Source organism: Bufo bufo, chromosome 5, assembly GCF_905171765.1.
Source record: "Bufo bufo chromosome 5, aBufBuf1.1, whole genome shotgun sequence".
Taxonomy (NCBI): domain Eukaryota; kingdom Metazoa; phylum Chordata; class Amphibia; order Anura; family Bufonidae; genus Bufo; species Bufo bufo.
Genome location: NC_053393.1, coordinates 276,155,830 through 276,175,643, shown reverse-complemented (window position 1 = coordinate 276,175,643; position 19,814 = coordinate 276,155,830). Strand labels below are relative to the sequence as shown.

General features: G+C 46.9%; 2 protein-coding genes across 4 annotated transcripts in view; one reads left to right on the top strand and one right to left on the bottom strand.

The window, feature by feature from the left end:
* Window positions 1–4,082, bottom strand: part of ATPSCKMT (ATP synthase c subunit lysine N-methyltransferase) — a 276,520-nt gene extending 272,438 nt beyond the window's left edge. For all 3 annotated transcript variants that reach the window (XM_040431691.1, XM_040431692.1, XM_040431693.1), the window contains exon 1: window positions 3,662–4,082. The gene's annotated coding sequence lies outside the window, so the exon portion shown is untranslated. The remainder of the gene's footprint in view (window positions 1–3,661) is intronic.
* Window positions 4,083–4,191: 109 nt separating this feature from the next.
* CCT5 (chaperonin containing TCP1 subunit 5) overlaps window positions 4,192–19,814 on the top strand; it is a 147,724-nt gene continuing 132,101 nt past the window's right edge. Inside the window, exon 1 of the mRNA XM_040431690.1 lies at window positions 4,192–4,380. Coding sequence (XP_040287624.1) covers window positions 4,276–4,380 — 105 coding nt within the window. The 5' untranslated portion in view covers window positions 4,192–4,275. The remainder of the gene's footprint in view (window positions 4,381–19,814) is intronic.

The window sequence follows — 19,814 nt, the reverse complement described above, 5'->3', positions numbered from 1 at the left end:
TAAGCAAGTGCAAAGGAAAGAACTAAAGCGCATTAGTGATAATTAATCATAATTATACTAAGTTCTAATACATGCGCACCAGTAGTTGAAGAGATGAGTTCGCAAAAAGTTAAGTCCAAGCACAACCGCAGTAGGAACAAGTAATCACTTCATTGCACTAAGTGCAAGAACATGCGCAGTGGTAAGCGATCTTAGAAGCAGAGAGACCGAACCCTCACGCATGCGCAACGGGCAAAGGGAAGCAGAAAATGTTCCAAGACCCGGCGCAGGCGCAGAATTAAAGAAAGACGATTCTGCAAACATGCGCAGAATGGAGTGGAGTATGAGGAATACCTTAAGTTCTGGCGCATGCGCGAGATCTTGCGGGGGAGAACGTGAATCAGGCATCACTAAGGATCAACCAATAGGGGAAAAGAATAGATAGACAAAGGGTGAACGGCTAAGATATAGTGATGATCATTGGCTTACTAACAATGATGTCATAAACAGAGGTATTAAAAGATCGAGTCCTCGATACTTGGAGTCATAGACTGCCCAGCCCCTGAAGACGTCGGTACTCGGCGAAACATGTCGGGGGGCAGATTCTAAGTTACAGTTTTAGCTCAGGTAGTGAGTGTAATAGGAATGAATAGTGTTGAGCGAACTTGTGTTTTAAGTTCGGCGTCTAAAGTTCGAGTTCAGGTTATCTTAGTATCCCGTTATGGATTCTAAATTCCGTTATGGTCTGTGGTAGCGGAATCCATAACGGGATACTTCGATAACCCAAACCCGAACTTAAAACACAAGTTCGCTCAACACTAGGAATGAATACAGCTACTTTCACACTGGCGTTTCTGGTTCCGCTTGTGAGATCAGTTTAAGGGCTCTCACAAGCGGCCCAAAACGGATCAGTTTAGCCCCAATGCATTCTGAATGGATAAGGATCTGTTCAGAATGCATCCGTTTGCCTCCATTCAGCCTCCATTACGCTCTGGAGGCGGACACCAAAACACTGCCTGCAGCGGTTTGATGTCCGCCTGACGATGCGGAGCCAAACAGATCCGTCCTGACTTACAATGTAAGTCAATGGGGACGGATCCGTTTTCACTGACACAATATGGTGCATTTAAAAACGGATCCGCCTCCCATTGACTTTCAGTGTAAGGGCTCTTTCACACTTGCGTTGTTCTGTTCCGGCATAGAGTTCCGTCGTCGGTGCTCTATGCCGGAAGAATCCTGATCAGGATTATCCCCATGCATTCTGAATGGAGAGAAATCCGTTCAGGATGCATTAGGATGTCTTCAGTTCCAGAACGGAACGTTTTTTTGGCCAGAGAAAATACCGCAGCATGCTGCGCTTTTTGCTCCGGTCAAAAATCCTGAACACTTGCCGCAAGGCCGGATCCGGAATTAATGCCCATTGAAAGGCATTAATCCGGATCCGGCCTTAAGCTAAACGTCGTTTCGGCGCATTACTGGATCCGACATTTAGCTTTTTCTGAATGGTTACCATGGCTGCCAGGACACTAAGGTCCTGTTTGCCATGGTAAAGTGTAGTGGGGAGCGGGGGAGCAGTATACTTACCGTCCGTGCGGCTCCCGGGGCGCTTCAGAGTGACATCAGGGCGCCCCACGCGCATGGATAACGTGATCGCATGGATCACGTCATCCATGCGCATGGGGCGCCCTGACGTCATTCTGGAGCGCCCCGGGAGCCGCACGGACGGTAAGTATACTGCTCCCCCGCTCCCCACTACTACTATGGCAACCAGGACTTTAATAGCGTCTTGGGTGCCATAGTAACACTGAACGCATTTTGAAGACGGATCCATCTTCAAATGCTTTCAGTTCACTTGCGGTGTTACGGATCTGGCGGGCACTTCCGGCAAATGGAGTACACGACGGATCCGGACAACGCAAGTGTGAAAGAGGCCTAAGTCAAAACGGATCCGTTTTGACTTAGACTTTTTTTTTTTATGAATAATGCAAATGCCGATGCCTTCTCAATTGGCGGGGGTCCAAGGCAGAAGCGGATTGGCCATAGACCCTACAGGGAAGTTTCCTGGTGGGCCAATCCCTAGGAGGGCCACCAAGCCCTCCTCAAGGCCGCCAGCCAAGTACATTATGATCTGATTCTCTCCTATGCACCTAGCCAGCAGGTGTCCTCCTCAATTCAACTGTATCTACATCCTCAGAACAGCTATACAGTTGAATACTCTAAAGCAGTTAGTATTTAGTGCTTTAGTATTTGTGTCAGCTGGGGCAGTATATTGCTCTGCACTAGGGTATTGCTGGCCCTGCCTAATTATGCTGCCCCACCTTCTGTCAGTTTGGACCTACCTACAACATGGGCCCACTTTTAGTTCCCAATCCGCCCCTGGTCCCAGGTGTCAGACCCCCACAGATCAGATACTGATGACCTACCTAGTACCTAGAGAATACAGGGATCTCAAGTCTCCCGGACGTTCAGAGAGCCTCCCACTATTAGATAGCGCTCCCTGACACCCGCATGTGAAACAATATATCCTACTGATAGCAGAGCAGAGAGATAAGAGAAGTGACAGGACAGAGAGTTTAGATAACAGGTTGAATTAACCCTTTAGGGTCAAATTGGCTTCTCAAGGAGATATATATGTTAAAGGCATCCCTTCTTCTGTCTCATTCAGTAGCTATATAACTATTAAGAGAGATGTATTTTTTTAAAATACATTTACACATTTAACCCTCCATTTTAATTATATTATTTACCCCAGTGTTAAATTCACACCCCCTGGATGCTTGTTTTTTTCCTACAGTGGGGTAGATAATTACACACAGGGTTTTAAAGAATAAACTTCCTGACTCAGACCAAGAGCCAACTCAGCGAGTCAGCAAGTGAATTTAAGCATCCGCGCATGCGCATTGCGCAACCTAAGCTTCGGTTCACTTGCTTCTTGTCAGCTCAGCGAATGAACCGATTCATGTGAAAGATCCGAACTTCCCATCTCTAGTTTACTCGCAGTAAACCTTTCCGGCAACCCGTAGCAGTGTCCCCTTCTCGGCACGTGCGCACAGTGCAAGAAGAAGCCGATGCCAGCAGTCCGCAACGGCGCATCAGGCTGAGCCTGTGCGCATGCGCAGGATCTCAAAGCGGGAGGAGGGGGAGAGAGGGAGAGGCGGCACTGAGGAGTAGAAGGCGGCGCTGGGCACAAACGGCAATGCGTGTGGCCGGGCACCATGCATCCACAGACCTCCCCTGCTTGGGCACCTTAATTCAATGATTGATAGGTTAGTAAAACCTGTTTTTCCGCAAAATAAAGCCACAAATAGCTTTTATAAGGCCACCTTAGAAATCAGAATGCTACCCTGGACATGAGCATATGTTTAGCTCACAGGGCTTATAGGTGGTGACAGAATCCCTTTAATCATATACATAAATATGATAATTTGGGGCAGGGTAATGAGCCCAGTCCTCCACACCATAGAGCAAAGTGTGCAGATACTGCATATGTTTGGAAAAGGTCATAAAAAGTTTGTGAAAGAAAAAAAAAGAAAACCTCCCTGAAATGAGTTTTTGCAGGTTGGGATGTCTGAAAATAGGTCATCAGCATAAAAGTCTCAGAAGCAATGTTTACGGTATGGTATAACTAAAAGCTGTGAACAAATGAAAGAATAGCCAATATAAAAATAACATGGTCACTGACCTTTACCAGCTCTGAAAGCCAGGGTGTATGATCTCCCGGAGGTTTAGGTTTTTGGTGGTGGGAACACGTGACGCTGAGACGGGTTTGTGGGGGTGAAAAGCACAGTGTATTTTTTTTTAGATTTGTGTGTGGTCTATTAGGTCATTTGGTGTTATTGGGGACTGTACTACCGGTAGTAACACCATGCGTCGCAAGGACCTTGTGATGTCACAGTCAAGTGCAGTCGCAGGGTAATAGCTATATCCCATGAGCTGTGGTAAGAAAGCTTAGTAATATAATATAGAAACTGTAACTATCCCTAATGATGGTCGTATGGTGAGTTTGGGGATCAAGGCTTTCAATGTCACGTGGCCCTGTGACGCCACACAAGGTCGCATGGGATTTAGAATTTAGGACCTGTGGAAGAGGAGGAGACAGAGGGCGAACACATGGTGCGCCTGACCCGCCTCTACATCTCCACCCCAACAGCATGCTCTAGGGTAGACGTTTCCAGAATCTGCCGTAAAGCGCACACTTGTCGTTATTGCACATGCGCAAATTTCTTTCCCTGATTGTATTAGGAAGGCAGTTGAGCGTTATTGGGTCCTTTCAGTCCGTTGCTCAGCATTGCCGCCATGTCTGCTCTAGGCACCCTCGCCTTTGATGAATATGGACGTCCATTTATTATCATCAAAGATCAAGATCGCAAATCTCGTCTGTCCGGATTGGATGCTCTTAAGGTAGGGATTAGATGCTGGCTTCCTGTGTATGGTATGTGTGTTGAGAGCCTGCTGCCACTTACGGGCCTGTGACATGTGTTACCTCGGGTTCCGGTGGGGTGGGAATGGTGTTTATCATCTACCGCGGCTAATCTGTAGTCATAGACTCACGTCCATGTCTTCTGGAGTCTAATACATGGCAATTTACTTGTGTTCTGCTCCTCTGCAGTCGCTTTCTGCAGTTAGCGGTTAATCAAATACTAAATTAATTAAAGGGCTTGTGCTAAATTTGCTATCCTGTGGCTAGGGTCTAACTGATCAGTCACTGGGGTCTGACTGCTGTAAAGAATGAATGGAGCAGCAGGGTGCATGCTGGATAGGTTGGGGGGAAGCGGACCCCTGTTGTCAGGATGGGTGGGGGTCCTAGTTGGCACAGCCCCTTTAATCTGTGAGTGCTAATTCTAAAGGGAATCCTGTCACCTAGAAAATGCATATTAAACCGCCAGCAGTACCTGATTGCAGCTTGTAGCATGATTATAAAGGTGTCTGTGTCTTTTCTGTACAATGCTGGAAAAGTCAGAAAAAATACTTTTATTAAACTGGCCACGCTATATAAACTATAGTCTTGAAGTCAAGGGGGCAGCGGTTTTCTCGCCTGAAGTCAAGCGTGCCCTGCCCCCTTTCCGTCGCCTTAGCATTTGATAGGAATTCCAATTCCTTCACCACTGTATGCTCAAACGTAGTCTTGCGCGTGCGCTGTGTCCCTGCAGTGCTGGCGCCTGCACACTGTTCTACTCCGCTGTGAGGTAGGCTCAATGATAAGGCACTAGCACATGAGAGCATGCATGAGACTACGCTCAAGCGCCCAGCAGTGAAGGAATTGGACATCCTATCAAATACTAAGGCGGCGGGGCACGCTTGACTTCAGGCGAGAAAGCCGCTGCCCCCTTGACTTCAAGACTATCGTTTTATATAGCGTTGCCAGTTGAATAAAAGCATTTTTTCAGACTTTTGGCGCATTGTACAGAAAAGACACAGACACCTTTTATAATCAGGCTGCAATAAGGTATGTTGCTGTGTATTGTATGATTTTGTTTGCACATAAACCCCCTGATTCTAAAGCTCTGCAGAATTTGTTGGAGCTATATTTTAGTATTATTGCCTGCTATAAAGGGGTTCTCAGTACTTGCCCTTCTGTCATGCCACTGATTCAGCAAGCTCTGCTGTGATCACATGACCAACCGTCTGGCTGTGGTCTCCTCCTCTGAGGTCCTGACTGAACGTGCTCCTTTGTCTCCTCTGTTCCAGCTGCACATACGTTATGCATTTGTACAGAGAGTTACAGGAGTGCATCTGGTGGAAGAGCCCACAGTCGCATGATCAGCCGGGATTGTGGAATTGGCACGACAGGGGTGTTGGAGGACCTGTCACCACTCCTGACATGTCTGTTTTAATAGCTACATGCATTCCCCATGTAATAACAACTGTGGAGTATCTATTCTTATGGCTCTATGTTGTATTATTCCTGCTAGAAGTTATGAATGAATTGCTAGCAGTCTGCAGAAGGGATACAGAGTGGTGGTAGCCAGTTGAGGGTGTGTCCCTCTATAGTCTGACAATGGCATCACTGACTGGATAGAGTGAGACTACAGGTTCACACCCTATGTACCCTTACTGAAGGCTAATAGCAATTCATTGTTAACTTCTAGTAGAAATTAATAAAGGGATGACAAAAAATAGAGCCATAAGAATAGATGCTCCAGAATTATTTTTACATGGGGAATGCATGAAGCTATTAAAACAGGCATTTTAAAAGAGGTGAAAGGTCCTCTTTAACCACCTCAGCCCCCCTAGCTTAAAGGGACACTGACAGGCCAAATCAGCATATATAGTTAGATATATGACATTACAGGTCTTATAGAGTCTTTTAAAAGCATATAAGTATCCCCCCTGTCCACCTTATAAAGAGCGAAATATAAAGTTTTATAACCTGCTTGTCCGGTCACTAATCTGCCCAAGGGGCGGCGTTTCATGTGAAAATGCGCCCAGCCAGCCTTCCCAACTGCCGTTCTGAAGCCCCGCCCAGCTCATCAATATTCACTTCGCTGGGCGGCGGCTAGAACTCTCCCCAGTCCCGATCCTGCGCATGGGCAATTCAATTGTCCGGGCATCGTTCATGCCCAATCTTCTGCGCCCCGCCGTGGTTAGATCGCGCCTGCGTACACACACAGCCTGCCTGCGTCTTCGAGGCAGCTGCAGCCTCAGCCATGCACTGTTCAGAGCAGCGCTTCAGAGCGCTGCTCACTCACATCGTCAAAGGGGTTAATTATAGACAATTGAATTGCCCATGCGCAGGATCGGGACTGGGGAGAGTTCTAGCCGCCGCCCAGTGAAGTGAATATTGATGAGCTGGGCGGGGCTTCAGAACGGCAGTTGGGAAGGCTGGCTGGGCGCATTTTCACATGAAACGCTGCCCCTTGGGCAGATTGGTGACCGGACAAGCAGGTTATAAAACTTTATATTTCGCTCTTTATAAGGTGGACAGGGGGGATACTTATATGCTTTTAAAAGACTCTATAAGACCTGTAATGTCATATATCTAACTATATATGCTGATTTGGCCTGTCAGTGTCCCTTTAAACCCCCTTAATGACCAGGCCACTTTTTACAATTCTGCACTATACTACTTTCACCGTTTGTTGCTCGGTCATACAACTTACCACCCAAATGAATTTTACCTCCTTTTCTTCTCACAAATAGAGCTTTCATTTGGTGGTATTTCATTGCTGCTGACATTTTTACTTTTTTTGTTATTAATCGAAATTTAACGAAATTTTTGCCAAAAAAACGACATTTTTCACTTTCAGTTGTATTTTTTTTTTTTTTTTTTTTTAAAACGACATCCATATATAAATTTTTCTCAAAATTTATTGTTCTACATGTCTTTGATAAAAAAAAATGTTTGGGTAAAAGTTATAGGGCCAGATTTATCATTACTCTGACAGCTCACTCCACTTTAACATATGGCTAAAGTCAGTTTTAGCCAAGTCAGATTTATGATCGGCCCTTTAAGACTGTAATAAATGTGGTTTGACGGTAGCAGTTTATCCGTCAGTAAGCAGCTTTACAAAAGTCGCACATCTTTACGAAAAAGTCGCACGTTTTTATGAAAAAGTCGCATGTTCTATTAAAAAGTCTCATAAGATAAGCATGGTCCTCACTGGAGTGAAATTGGGACTTTTTTGCGACTTTTTTGCGACTTTTTTAAATAGTCCCAATAGTAAATCTGTCTAGAGATTCATTTACATAAGAAGACACGCCCACTTTCAGAAAACTGGCGAGCATAGTGCAGAGCAGAAAAAAGTCGCAAATTTGTGCGCAGTTTTAGCGTTTGGGACTTTTTTGGGACTTTTTCACTCCATTATTCTGACCTGAGCTAATGATAAATCTGGCCCATAGCGTTTACAAACTATGGTACAAAAATGTGAATTTCCGCTTTTTGAAGCAGCTCTGACTTTCTGAGCACCTGTCATGTTTCCTGAGGTTCTACAATGCCCAGACAGTAAAAACACCACAAATGACCCCATTTCGGAAAGTAGACACCCTAAGGTATTCGCTGATGGGCGTAGTGAGTTCATAGAACTTTTTATTTTTTGTGACAAGTTAGCGGAAAATGATGATTTTTTTTTTTGTTTTTGTTTTTTCCTTACAAAGTCTCATATTCCACTAACTTGTGACAAAAAATAAAAACTTCCATGACCTCACTATGCCCATCACGAAATACCTGGGGGTGTCTTCTTTCCAAAATGGGGTCACTTGTGGGGTAGTTATACCTAGGCTGCAAAAAAGTGTCACACATGTGGTATTGCCGTACTCAGGAGAAGTTGGGCAATGTGTTTTGGGGTGTCTTTTTACATATACCCATGCTGGGTGAGAGAAATATCTCGGCAAAAGACAACTTTTCCCTTTTTGTTAAAAAAAAAAAAGTTGGCATTTGACCAAGATATTTATCTCACCCAGCATGGGTATATGTAAAAAGACACCCCAAAACACATTGCCCAAATTCTCCTGAGTACGGCGATACCACATGTGACATTTTTTGCAGCCTAGATGCGCAAAGGGGCCCAAATACCTTTTATGAGGGCATTTTTAGACATTTGGATCCCAGACTTCTTCTCACGCTTTAGGGCCCCTAAAATGCCAGGGCAGTATAAATACCCCACATGTGACCCCATTTTGGAAAGACACCCCAAGGTATTCAATGAGGGGCATGGCGAGTTCATAGAAATTATTTTTTTTGGCACAAGTTAGTGGAAATAGATTTTTTTTGTTTTTTCTCACAAAGTCTCCCTTTCCGCTAACTTGGGACAAAAATTTCAATCTTTCATGGACTCAATATGCCCCTCATGGAATACCTTGGGGTGTCTTCTTTCTGAAATGGGGTCACATGTGGGGTATTTATACTGCCCTGGCATTCTAGGGGCCCTAAAGCGTGAGAAGAAGTCTGGAATATAAATGTCAAAAAATTTTTACGCATTTGGATTCCGTGAGGGGTATGGTGAGTTCATGTGAGATTTTATTTTTTGACACAAGTTAGTGGAATATGAGACTTTGTAAGAAAAAAAACAAATTCCGCTAACTTGGGCCAAAAAAATGTCTGAAGGGAGCCTTACAGGGGGGTGATCAATGACAGGGGGGTGATCAGGGAGTGTATATGGGGTTATCACCCCCCTGTCAGGCTCCATTCAGACGTCCGTATGTGTTTTGCGGATCCGATCCATGTATCCGTGGATCCGTAAAAAACATACGGACGTCTGAATGGAGCCTTACAGGGGGGTGATCAGGGGTTAATAAGTGACGGGGGGGGTGTAGTGGTGTTTGGTGCTACTTATTACTGAGCTGCCTGTGTCCTCTGGTGGTCGATCCAAGCAAAAGGGACCACCAGAGGACCAGGTAGCAGGTATATTAGACGCTGTTATCAAAACAGCGTCTAATATACCTGTTAGGGGTTAAAAAAATCGCATCTACAGCCTGCCAGCGAACGATCGCCGCTGGCAGGCTGGAGAACCACTCGCTTACCTTCCGATCCTGTGAACGCGCGCGCCTGTGTGCGCGCGTTCACAGGAAATCTCGCGAGATGACTCGTAGATGCGTGACTCTGCCTGGAGCTGCCGCCTCCGGAACGCGATCCTGCGTTAGGCGGTCCGGAGGCGGTTAAAGGATAACTGTCACACTTAGATCCTAATTTCAATTTTCATATATGTAGTTACTAATAACATGATATTCCAGAATCAGTTACTATTAGACTGTCTTACCCCATATTTAATAAGATTCAGCCCTTAGCAACCAGTCTGCATAAAACTGCAATTTCACTAATCAGTTAAGATGGCCGCCACTGCCCTCCCCTGAGTCTAATCCCGCCTGCCCTCACTAGCCAGTAACAATAGCCCCCCAAAAGTGTCAGTAACCAGTGCCCTCCCCCTCTAAAGGGGTTAATCTCCTGCAGCACAAAGGGGTCCTCTTACCACATGTTGCTTTCATTTATACACTGAGCAGACGGCAGATCTCTCTTCCCTGGTCTGCGCTGCTTCCACTCTACTTCTCCAGCTCTGCTGAGTGAGGGAGCGTCTGCCAAGTGCAGGGGCAGGGAGAAGTGCACACAGCCCAGGCACTGTTATCAGCTTCTGGGGAGGACCTGGCTTTAATAATTTACTATAATAAAATCAACAGCAGCCTTGATTATCGATGCTAGGGTACATTTATTGATGGTACATTTTCATATGCGACAGTATTGATAACGTTTCGGCAAAAATGCCTTCGTCAGATACTATGCCGCAGTCAGAGAGAAGAGAACAAGATAAAAGGACGCAGGTGAGGTGTGCATGGACTGTGCATGCTAAGCCGGAAAACAGACGCCGTTTTCCGGCTTAGCATGCACAGTCCATGCACACCTCACCTGCGTCCTTTTATCTTGTTCTCTTCTCTCTGACTGCGGCATAGTATCTGACGAAGGCATTTTTGCCGAAACGTTATCAATACTGTCGCATATATAAATGTACCCTAGCATCGATACTTACAGGATTTTCCTAAAATATGACGGAAAGTCATGATTTTATTAAAGACACGGAGGCGAGTATTGCTTTACCTTTCTTTACTGAATCTACCATAGCAGCAAAGAAAAAATGGTACAACAAATGGAAACCATGGTAACAAAACTCCTCCCCCTTATCCCAGTATATCAGTCCTTGTCTGTCTGGGATCCTCCTCTTTCTTTGCGCCTCAACCAGCGCTGACCAAACCGGAACTACTGACGCTGAATAACCAGATAACGACAACATCTCTTGAAAACCTGTTGGCTTGGACCGCGGTGAACAAACGGACATCCGACTAATCAGGAACTGCATAACTCGAGTGATGGAAGCCTTAGCCTCTCAACCTAGGAAGGGAAGAGAAAGACAACATTCTAAAACCATGATCCAGTGTATCAAGCAGAGGAAACAACCTGCAGAGAAATATCAAATAACTCAACATCTTGACCATAGAATAAAGTCATTACATTCTCACCCAAGGTCTACATTAGGGTGGGTCCAGGGAGGGCAATACTCGCCTCCGTGTCTTTAATAAAATCATGACTTTCCGTCATATTTTAGGAAAATCCTGTAATTTTATCACAAGACACGGAGGCTCATATTGCTAGTTTAAAGCTGAGCCATTACCGAGTCAAAAGCGTGTGTTGCCGGTCTAAAATAGAACTCACGAAAGGTGGAAGTCCTGGACCAGTCCGCCAATCTCATAACGTCCTCTAAGCGAGCTCCCGATGTCGTCATTGAAGTAGCCGCAGCACTGTGAACAGAGTGTGCCGTGAAAATGGTCGTATCAATCCCGGAAAGGGAGAGAATCCACTTAACCCAGCGAGATAAGGTAACGCTGGTGACCGGAGTAAAAGGACTACGAAAAGAAATGAATAAGTGGGGAAAAGAAGGCGACCGAACGGACCGGGTTCTCTCCTCATATTCAAGTAGACAAGCCACAGGACATAGTTGTGGTGACGCCGGAAAACGGGGGTAGAAAACTGACCGAATATTGGTCTTAGTGCGACGAGAAATGTTAAAGTGAACTCCCTCAGGGGTGAAGGATCTAGCGTCACAATCCAAGGCACGCACATCTGACACTCTTACAAGAGATAAGACAGAATAAAGTGACCAATTTGGCCGATAATTGACATAAGGATAATAGGGTATTAGAGGGCCAGTCGCTCAAAAAGTTTAAGACCCCAGAAACATCCCAAGTTGAAGCAAGAGGCGGTCGGGCCAAGCGTGAACCTTTGAGCAAACGACATACCAAGGGGTGTTGCCCCGCTGGACACCCTTCGAATCCGGCATGTCTGGAGGAAATAGCTGACCTAAAAACATTGATGGTACGGTAAGCCTTCCCTGCCTCAAACAGAGGACAAAAAGGCCAAAATGGAATTTACAGGTGCTGTAGCGGGATCCAGAGTCCGCTGGACGCACCAGCGAGACCAAGAGTCCCAGGCGGCTCCATAAGCTCGTCTTGTTCCGGGTGCCCAAGCGCTGTCCAGTAAGAATCTAGTCGTTCCTGAAAAGCCAGCGTCTCCTCCTGAACTCCCGAGATCTTACAGGCCAGGAGACGTAACGATCCGTTCTGGAGGAGTGGATGAAGTTCTCCTGACGGACCTTGAAGCAGGGACAACTGATCGGGAAGAAGAAGCGGAAAATCCACTAGAAGTTCCAAGATCTGAGGGAACCAGGACTGTGTCTTCCAGAAAGGCACAATCAGAGTCAGGTTCGCCAGCTGCTGACGGACTTGAAGAACCCTCGGGATGAGCGCGAAAGGAGGGAACGCATACATTAGCGCGCCTCCCCAGTGTTGTAACAGAGCGTTCACCGCTTCCGCCAAAGAATCTGGCCTCCAGCTGAAGAACCTGGGGAGCTGGGTATTCAACCGGGAGGCGAACAAGTCGACTGAAAAAGGACCCCAAAGAGAAGAGAGAGCAGAGAATACCGTGACGTCTAATCTCCAGTCGCTGGAGTCCGAGATGTAGCGCGAATTCCAGTCCGCCAGGGTATTGTGAAGACCCGGAAGATACTCCGCTACCACTGAAATGTTCAGATCGAGACAGAACTCCCAAAAATCTTTCGCCAAGTGGGAAAGAACCACCGAACGTGTTCCTCCCATACAGTTGACATATCGGACAGCCAAAATATTGTCCATGCGCAGTCTGATGGCTGTGCTGATCACCCCGTTGTCAAAACTGCGAATGGCAAACGACCCTGCAAGCAGCTCCAGGGCGTTGATATGCAGTCGGGATTCTTCCTGTGACCATGGACCCCCCATGGATACTCCGCTGCAATGCGCTCCCCATCCGTGCAGACTCTCATCGGATTCTATGATCAGATCCGGTTGGGGACCCATGATAGCTCTGCCATTCCAGGCCGAAAGGTTGTGGATCCACCACCTCAATTCGTCTCTTGTTTCTGCATCCAACGTGACAAAATCGGCATAAGAGGCTCCCGTCCGCAAATGGGGGACGATTTTGAGGCGTTGCAACGCCCGATAATGGAGGGGGGCTGGAAAAATGGCTTGGATTGAGGCAGCCAGAAGGCCGATTACTCTCGCCAAATGCCGCAAGGACATCTGGGGCAGGCGAAGAGCATGCCGCAGTTCTTTGCGAATGGCCTTGACCTTGGAGAGAGGGAGGCTGAGGGATAATTCCACCGAATCTACCTGAAACCCTAGGAATTCCATTGACCTGGCGAGGGTCAGACAAGACTTCTCCTGGTTGACGATAAAACCCAAATTGGAAATGAGGGATACTGACATGTGTAGATGTTTCAGTAGGAGAGAGTGTGATTGGGCCATGATCAGTATACCGTCTAAGTAGACGATCAGACGGACTCCTCTGCTGCTGAGCCACGCCACCACTGGGCGCATGATCTTGGTGAAGCACCAGGGGGCGGAGGAGAGGCCAAACGGGAGGCAAGTGAAACGCCAAGTTTGATCGTTCCATAGAAACCGAAGTAGGTCCCTCGAGGAAGGAGACACTGGAACCGTGAGGTAAGCGTCTTTGAGATCTATTTTGGCCATCCAATCGCCTGGAAGAAGCAGATCCCTCAAAAGATGGATTCCCTCCATCTTGAAATGCCGGTACTGTACAAAAGAGTTTAAGGCTTTCAAATTGATGACGGGACGCATCTGGCCCCCTTTTCTTTTGCACCAGGAAAATATTGCTGACCACTCCCCTTAGATTCTCGGGTGCACGTTCTATCGCGCCTTTGTGTAGTAGATCTGACAGCTCTTTCTGAAAGAGGGATTGTGTCGATATGGACAGCGGTATTGGCGGGGGAGCCGGGATGGAACTTGGGTCGGCAATCAAATCTATCGTGAACCCCTGAACAGTAGAAAGAACCCAGTGGTCGGAGGTCACGCCTGACCACACATGAGTAAAGAACCGGAGTCTGCCTCCGACACAGTGGTCTAAAAAAGGTAACTGATGAAGAATAGGACTTACCAAAAGGCCTTCGGGCACTCGGATTTCCTCTGAAGCCACGGGAACGATACGGGGCGCCTCGCGATAGAAAAAAGGCCGGCTGGTGTCTCTGATCCTGGAGGGATGCTCGATAGGTAAAGGAGTCTCTGCCGGAGCCCCGGGCATGAAATTCAGACCGGCCGGACAGACGGCCCCTAGAACTGCCGGCCCTGTTGGAAAAACGACTCTGAAAGACCCTACGCATTGAAGTTTGGGCCTTATCAAGAGCCGTGAAGGCTCCTACATACTTGCCCAACTCTTTAATAAAAGAGTCGCCAAAGAGCAAACCTTGGGCCTCTTTGCCCGCTTCCGTCAGAGCCAAGTTAGATAATTTCGGCTCGATTTTCATGAGTATCGCCTTACGCCTTTCAATGGCGAGCGAGGCATTTACATTGCCAGCCACGCAAATGGCTCTTTGGACCCAACCCCTCAGTTCTTCAGGGTCTACTTGGCTACCTGCCGCTTTTGCGGATTCAGCCATGTCAAACATTTTAGCTAAGGGACCTGTAATGTCCAGCAACTTATCTTGGACAGCCCTTAAGGCAGCGTCCAGACCTTTGCGGGGATTAAACCCCGTTTTCGCCAAAAATTGGACCATCTTCGGATCCACTGAGGGGGTATCACACACCTTGTGTGGTATCAATGGACGTGGACATTCGGCCCGCAATTTATTTTGCGCCTCCTTGCTAAGAGGATTGCGAATGCGAGCTTCCAAATACTGCGCCACATGTGTGGCGGGCATCCATTCCGCAGAGCGGGGATGGTGCAGCTCGTCAGGGTTAAATAATGGCTCTCCGGAAGGATCCTTTAAGAGATCCACTGACTACCCCTAATTTTGTAAGGGTTCCGGGCAAATATTAATAGCTGGGTCAACGACTACATCCGCCAAATCATCCTCCTCATCATAAATCAGATCATCCTCCTTATCATGCACCTCCTCCTCTATCAGAGTCTGATACTGGCTCGGGTAATGACCTGGCAGTCTTCCATGCCTGCGTGGATTCTGTCTGGCGGGTGCAGGCTCTTTTACCCGAATGATGCGCGTTATCATGGGATGGGGAAGGCCCATCAATCTGAGGCGTTCTGGAGGTAGACTGTAGTGACCCTGGAGGTGGGGCCGGGCCTGAATAGTGGTATTAGGGAGGGCTATGAGGGCCTGCGAGAGAGTGGGTTAATGCAGAGGACATTGAACCCATGGCGGCGATGATAGTATTTGATATAGATTGCTGCAGCGCCAAATTGTGATCATCCGGGTGCAGCACCTCGGGCCTCCTATCCTCAGCAGGGGAGACCTGTCCTACAGGGGAAGGATCAATAGGGGCTACAGAGGCAATGGAGTTTTTCCTAGTGGACATGATAGTATAAGGAACGGCAGGAGTTTGTCACCCCAGCCAGAGAGCAGCAGAAAAAAAGGGACCTAGAAAAGAGAAAGTATAGATATAGCTCCAGCCCGCAAACAGTAATGTCAGTAAGTGGGGAATAAGGCACTTAAAATTGAAAATACAAGCAACCGCAACAATCAGGCGATAGCGGTGATTGTCCGGTGCGCTCAAACCAGCAAATCCCAGAATATGCCGAAGTCTTGCGAGATCGCGGAGCCTGCGAAAGGCCGGATGGAGCTAAAGAGAAAAAAGGCGCCCGAAATCTCGTCTCGCGAGATCTCGGGCGGAGAAGAGCAACATTCGGAGCGCGCGAAATGGCGACCGAAGGTAAATAGAGTGGATTACAAGAGGGGGAAACCTGGAGGTAGCGCGCCCCACGCCAGGAGGGCAGAGGGGCCGCGAGGAACACCAAGGGAAGGAAAAAAGTCAGAGGAAGTGATGGAAACCTGTAGGGAAAAATCGCATAAATATATAGATATTGAAGACCAGGAAACCCCAGAAGAATAATAATAAATTATAAGGAGAGAGAAAACACAGAATCTTGTGAAGAGCAAAAACCCTGAAAGAATAAAGGGTTAAATCACAACTAATTAAAACGATATACCAGACCCTGAGCCAAAAGTTCAGAGCTGGAAGGTACTTGTCTGCCTGGGATCCTCCTCTTTCTTTGCTGCTACCGGGCAGATAAGGACTGATATACTGGGATAAGGGGAGGAGTTTTGTTACCATGGTTTCCATTTGTTGTACCATTTTTTTTCTTTGCTGCTATGGTAGATTCAGTAAAGAAAGGTAAAGCAATATGAGCCTCTGTGTCTTGTGATAAAATCAAGGCTGCTGTTGATTTTATTATATCTATTGGGGTGGAACCCTACAGTCAGCCTCTATACAGAAGTGCGCTGAATACAGATTTAACATTTAATAATTTACTTACAGTCTCTGGCTGTCAGTAATGTGAGCCTGCACGCAGCCTGCTTCTGTGTGCTCTGACCATGCCTAGCAACCCTATTTTAAAGGGAACCTGTCACCAGGATTTTGTGCATAGAGCTGGGGACATGGGCTGCTAGATGGCCGCTAGCACATCTGCAATACCCAGTCCCCATAGCTCTGTGCTTTTTATTGTGTTAAAAAACGTTTTGCTCCATATGCAAATGAACCTGATATGAGTCCTGTGTCCAGAGAGGAGTCCAATTTTCTGAGCGCAGCACTGCCCCGCGTCCTCCGAATCTCCTCCTTGCTGGCTGACGTCACAGAGCTGGAGCGCCGAAATCTCTCGATGCACGAGCTAGCGCATGCGTAGTTCGTTCCCTGTGCTGATGCCAGCACAGGGAATGAACATGATGCCGACACTGCGCATGCGCTAGCTCACGCATCGCGAGATTTCGGCGCTCCAGCTCTGTGACGCCAGCAAGGAGGAGATTCGGAGGACGCGGGGCGGTGCTGCGCTCAGAAAATTGGACTCCTCTCTGGACACAGGACTCTCATCAGGTTCATTTGCATATGGAGCAAAACGTTTTTTTAACACAATAAAAGCACACAGAGCTATGGGGACTGGGTATTGCAGATGTGCTAGCGGCCATCTAGCAGCCCATGTCCCCAGCTCTATGCACAAAATCCTGGTGACAGGTTCCCTTTAAGCACAGGTAAAAGTAGGCAGTACAGGGAACAAAACTGTGGAATTAAGGGGTAATTGAATACACAGTGAAAAGTTGAAATAGGGCCACCAAAGATATTAATCACCACAATCCAATACTCCAAAAAAAAAAAAATATACATGACCGTTATACTTGGTACTGCTAAAATTCCACAGGTTAGGTGAAAGATGTTTAGGTAAAGCCTTGGAAAGGGCCAAAGGTCCCCTAGTGGGTTGTAGGTAATCACTTTTTCAAAAGCTACATAAAGGGGTCAGTTTTATGTGGACTAGGGCTGGGTGATATGGCCTAAAATCTATATTGCGATATATCGCTATAAATTATTTTCTTCTGTATGTATACAAATTACATGGCCATCATCATCCGTGTCCCCCAGCCAGCGCCATCAACCACATGCCATTGTAGGGTTGGGCGATATACCGTGGTATTGGGAAACGGCGATATTGCTGTTTCCTAATAACCGCAGTATTTTGTGACGTCATGTGCGCTGACCGCTTCAAAATCCGCGGCTGCCTGCCCCTTAATGTTTGCATACCACCAGTACAATTACTGCCTGCAGCGGCCACCCCCGGCGGCTCCTCGCTCCCATAATGAAGTCTCTTCCTACCGACGTCGGAATCAGATGATGAGCAAGGCCGCCGAGCAGTGTAGGACAGGAGCAAGTGGCAGGAAAGTCTCAAGTTACTCCGAGACAGAATATGATCCCCACAGAGTTCACAACTTCGCCTGCAATTGGAAAAAGACCTTAATATATATTTTACAGCCGGCCCTAACACAAGTGAATAAAGGTGAGATGTCTGTCTATGGCGGTGACCATGGGTGTCTTCTACTGCGGCCCTGTCTCTGGCCTACTCCTTCCTGCCTGCCTGCAAGCTGTACCGGACTACTGCACACTGAAATATCAGGCATTAGAGAATGAGTCCCTCCCCTGTACATGACATAGAAACATAGAATGTGTCGGCAGATAAGAACCATTTGGCCCATCTAGTCTGCCCAATATACTGAATACTATGGATAGCCCCCGGCCCTATCTTATATGGAGGATGGCCTTATGCCTATCCCATGCATGCTTAAACCCCTTCACTGTATTTGCAGCTACCACTTCTGCAGGAAGGCTATTCCATGCATCCACTACTCTCTCAGTAAAGTAATACTTCCTTATATTACTTTTAAACCTTTGCCCCTCTAATTTAAAACTGTGTCCTCTTGTGGTAGTTTTTCTTCTTTTAAATATGCTCTCTTCCTTTACCGAGTTGATTCCCTTTATGTATTTAAAAGTTTCTATCATATCCCTTCTGTCTCTTCTTTCTTCCAAGCTATACATATTAAGGTCCTTTTAATCTTTCCTGGTAAGTTTTATCCTGCAATCCATGTACTAGTTTAGTAGCTCTTCTCTGAACTCTCTCTAGAGTATCTATATCCTTCTGGAGATATGGCCTCCAGTACTGCGCACAATACTCCAAGTGAGGTCTCACCAGTGTTCTGTACAGCGGCATAAGCACTTCACTCTTTCTACTGCTTATACCTCTCCCTATACATCCAAGCATTCTGCTGGCATTTCGTGCTGCTCTATTACATTGTCTTCCCACCTTTAAGTCTTCTGAAATAATTACTCCTAAATCCCTTTCCTCAGATACTGAGGTCAGGACTGTGTCAAATATTCTATATTCTGCCCTTGGGTTTTTACGCCCCAGGTGCATTATCTTGCACTTATCCACATTAAATTTCAGTTTCCAGAGTTCTGACCATTCTTCTAGTTTTCCTAAATCCTTTTCCATTTGGCGTTTCCCTCCAGGAACATCAACCCTGTTACATATCTTTGTGTCATCAGCAAAAAGACAAACCTTACCAGCGAGGCCTTTTGCAATATCACTTATGAAGATATTAAACAAAATCGGTCCCAGTACAGATCCCTGTGGAACCCCACTGGTAACATTACCTTGTTTTGAATGTTCTCCATTGACTACAACCCTCTGTTGTCTGTCACTCAGCCACTGCCTAATCCACTCAACAATATGGGAGTCTATGCTCAATGACTGCAGTTTGATAAGTCTTCTATGTGGGACAGTGTCAAAAGCCTTACTAAAATCTATGACCAACAAGAAGACATTACTGTATGGTGGCACAAAACATGGTTTTATTGGGGGCCACCATATGTCAGTATAACGTGTCCTTGTGGCTGCCCCATACAGTGTAATGACTCCTTGTGGCCCAAAGTGTTTTTTTTCTTTTTGTTTTTTTTAAATGGGTTTTTATTGCGATATATATCATTATCACAATACATTTCTTAATATCGTTATTGTGGGAATATTTTTGATATCGCCCAACCCTATGCCATTGCTACCATCATCATGTCCTTCAGCCAGCGCCATCAGCCCCATGCCATAGCCATCCACCCTCCAGTAGATTTGGGCCCCTGCTACTTAAAGGGGTTGTCTGGGTTCGGAGCTGAACCCGGACATACCCTTATTTTCACCCAGACAGCCCCCCTGAGGCTAGCATCGGAGCATCTCATGCTCCTATGCGCTCCCTTGCCCTGCGCTAAATCGCGCAGGGCACGGGCTCTTTTGTTTTCAATAACACACTGCCGGGCGGTAACTTCTGCCCGGCAGTGTGTTCTGTGACGTCACCGGCTCTGAGGGGCGGGCTTTAGCTCTGCCCTCGCCGTTTTACTGGAGAGCCCCAGCTCTGAACCCGGACAACCTCTTTAACTTTCCTGCACAGCTGGCTGATGGAGTTCGCAGGAGACAGGCTGCTTCTTCTTCCCAGCATGCACTGGGAGGGATCTGACGTCACACACAGCTTCAGCTAGCATGCCCACCACTAATGTGGACCACCAAAATTCTGCTACTATATTTATAGAGTTATGGTTGGAAA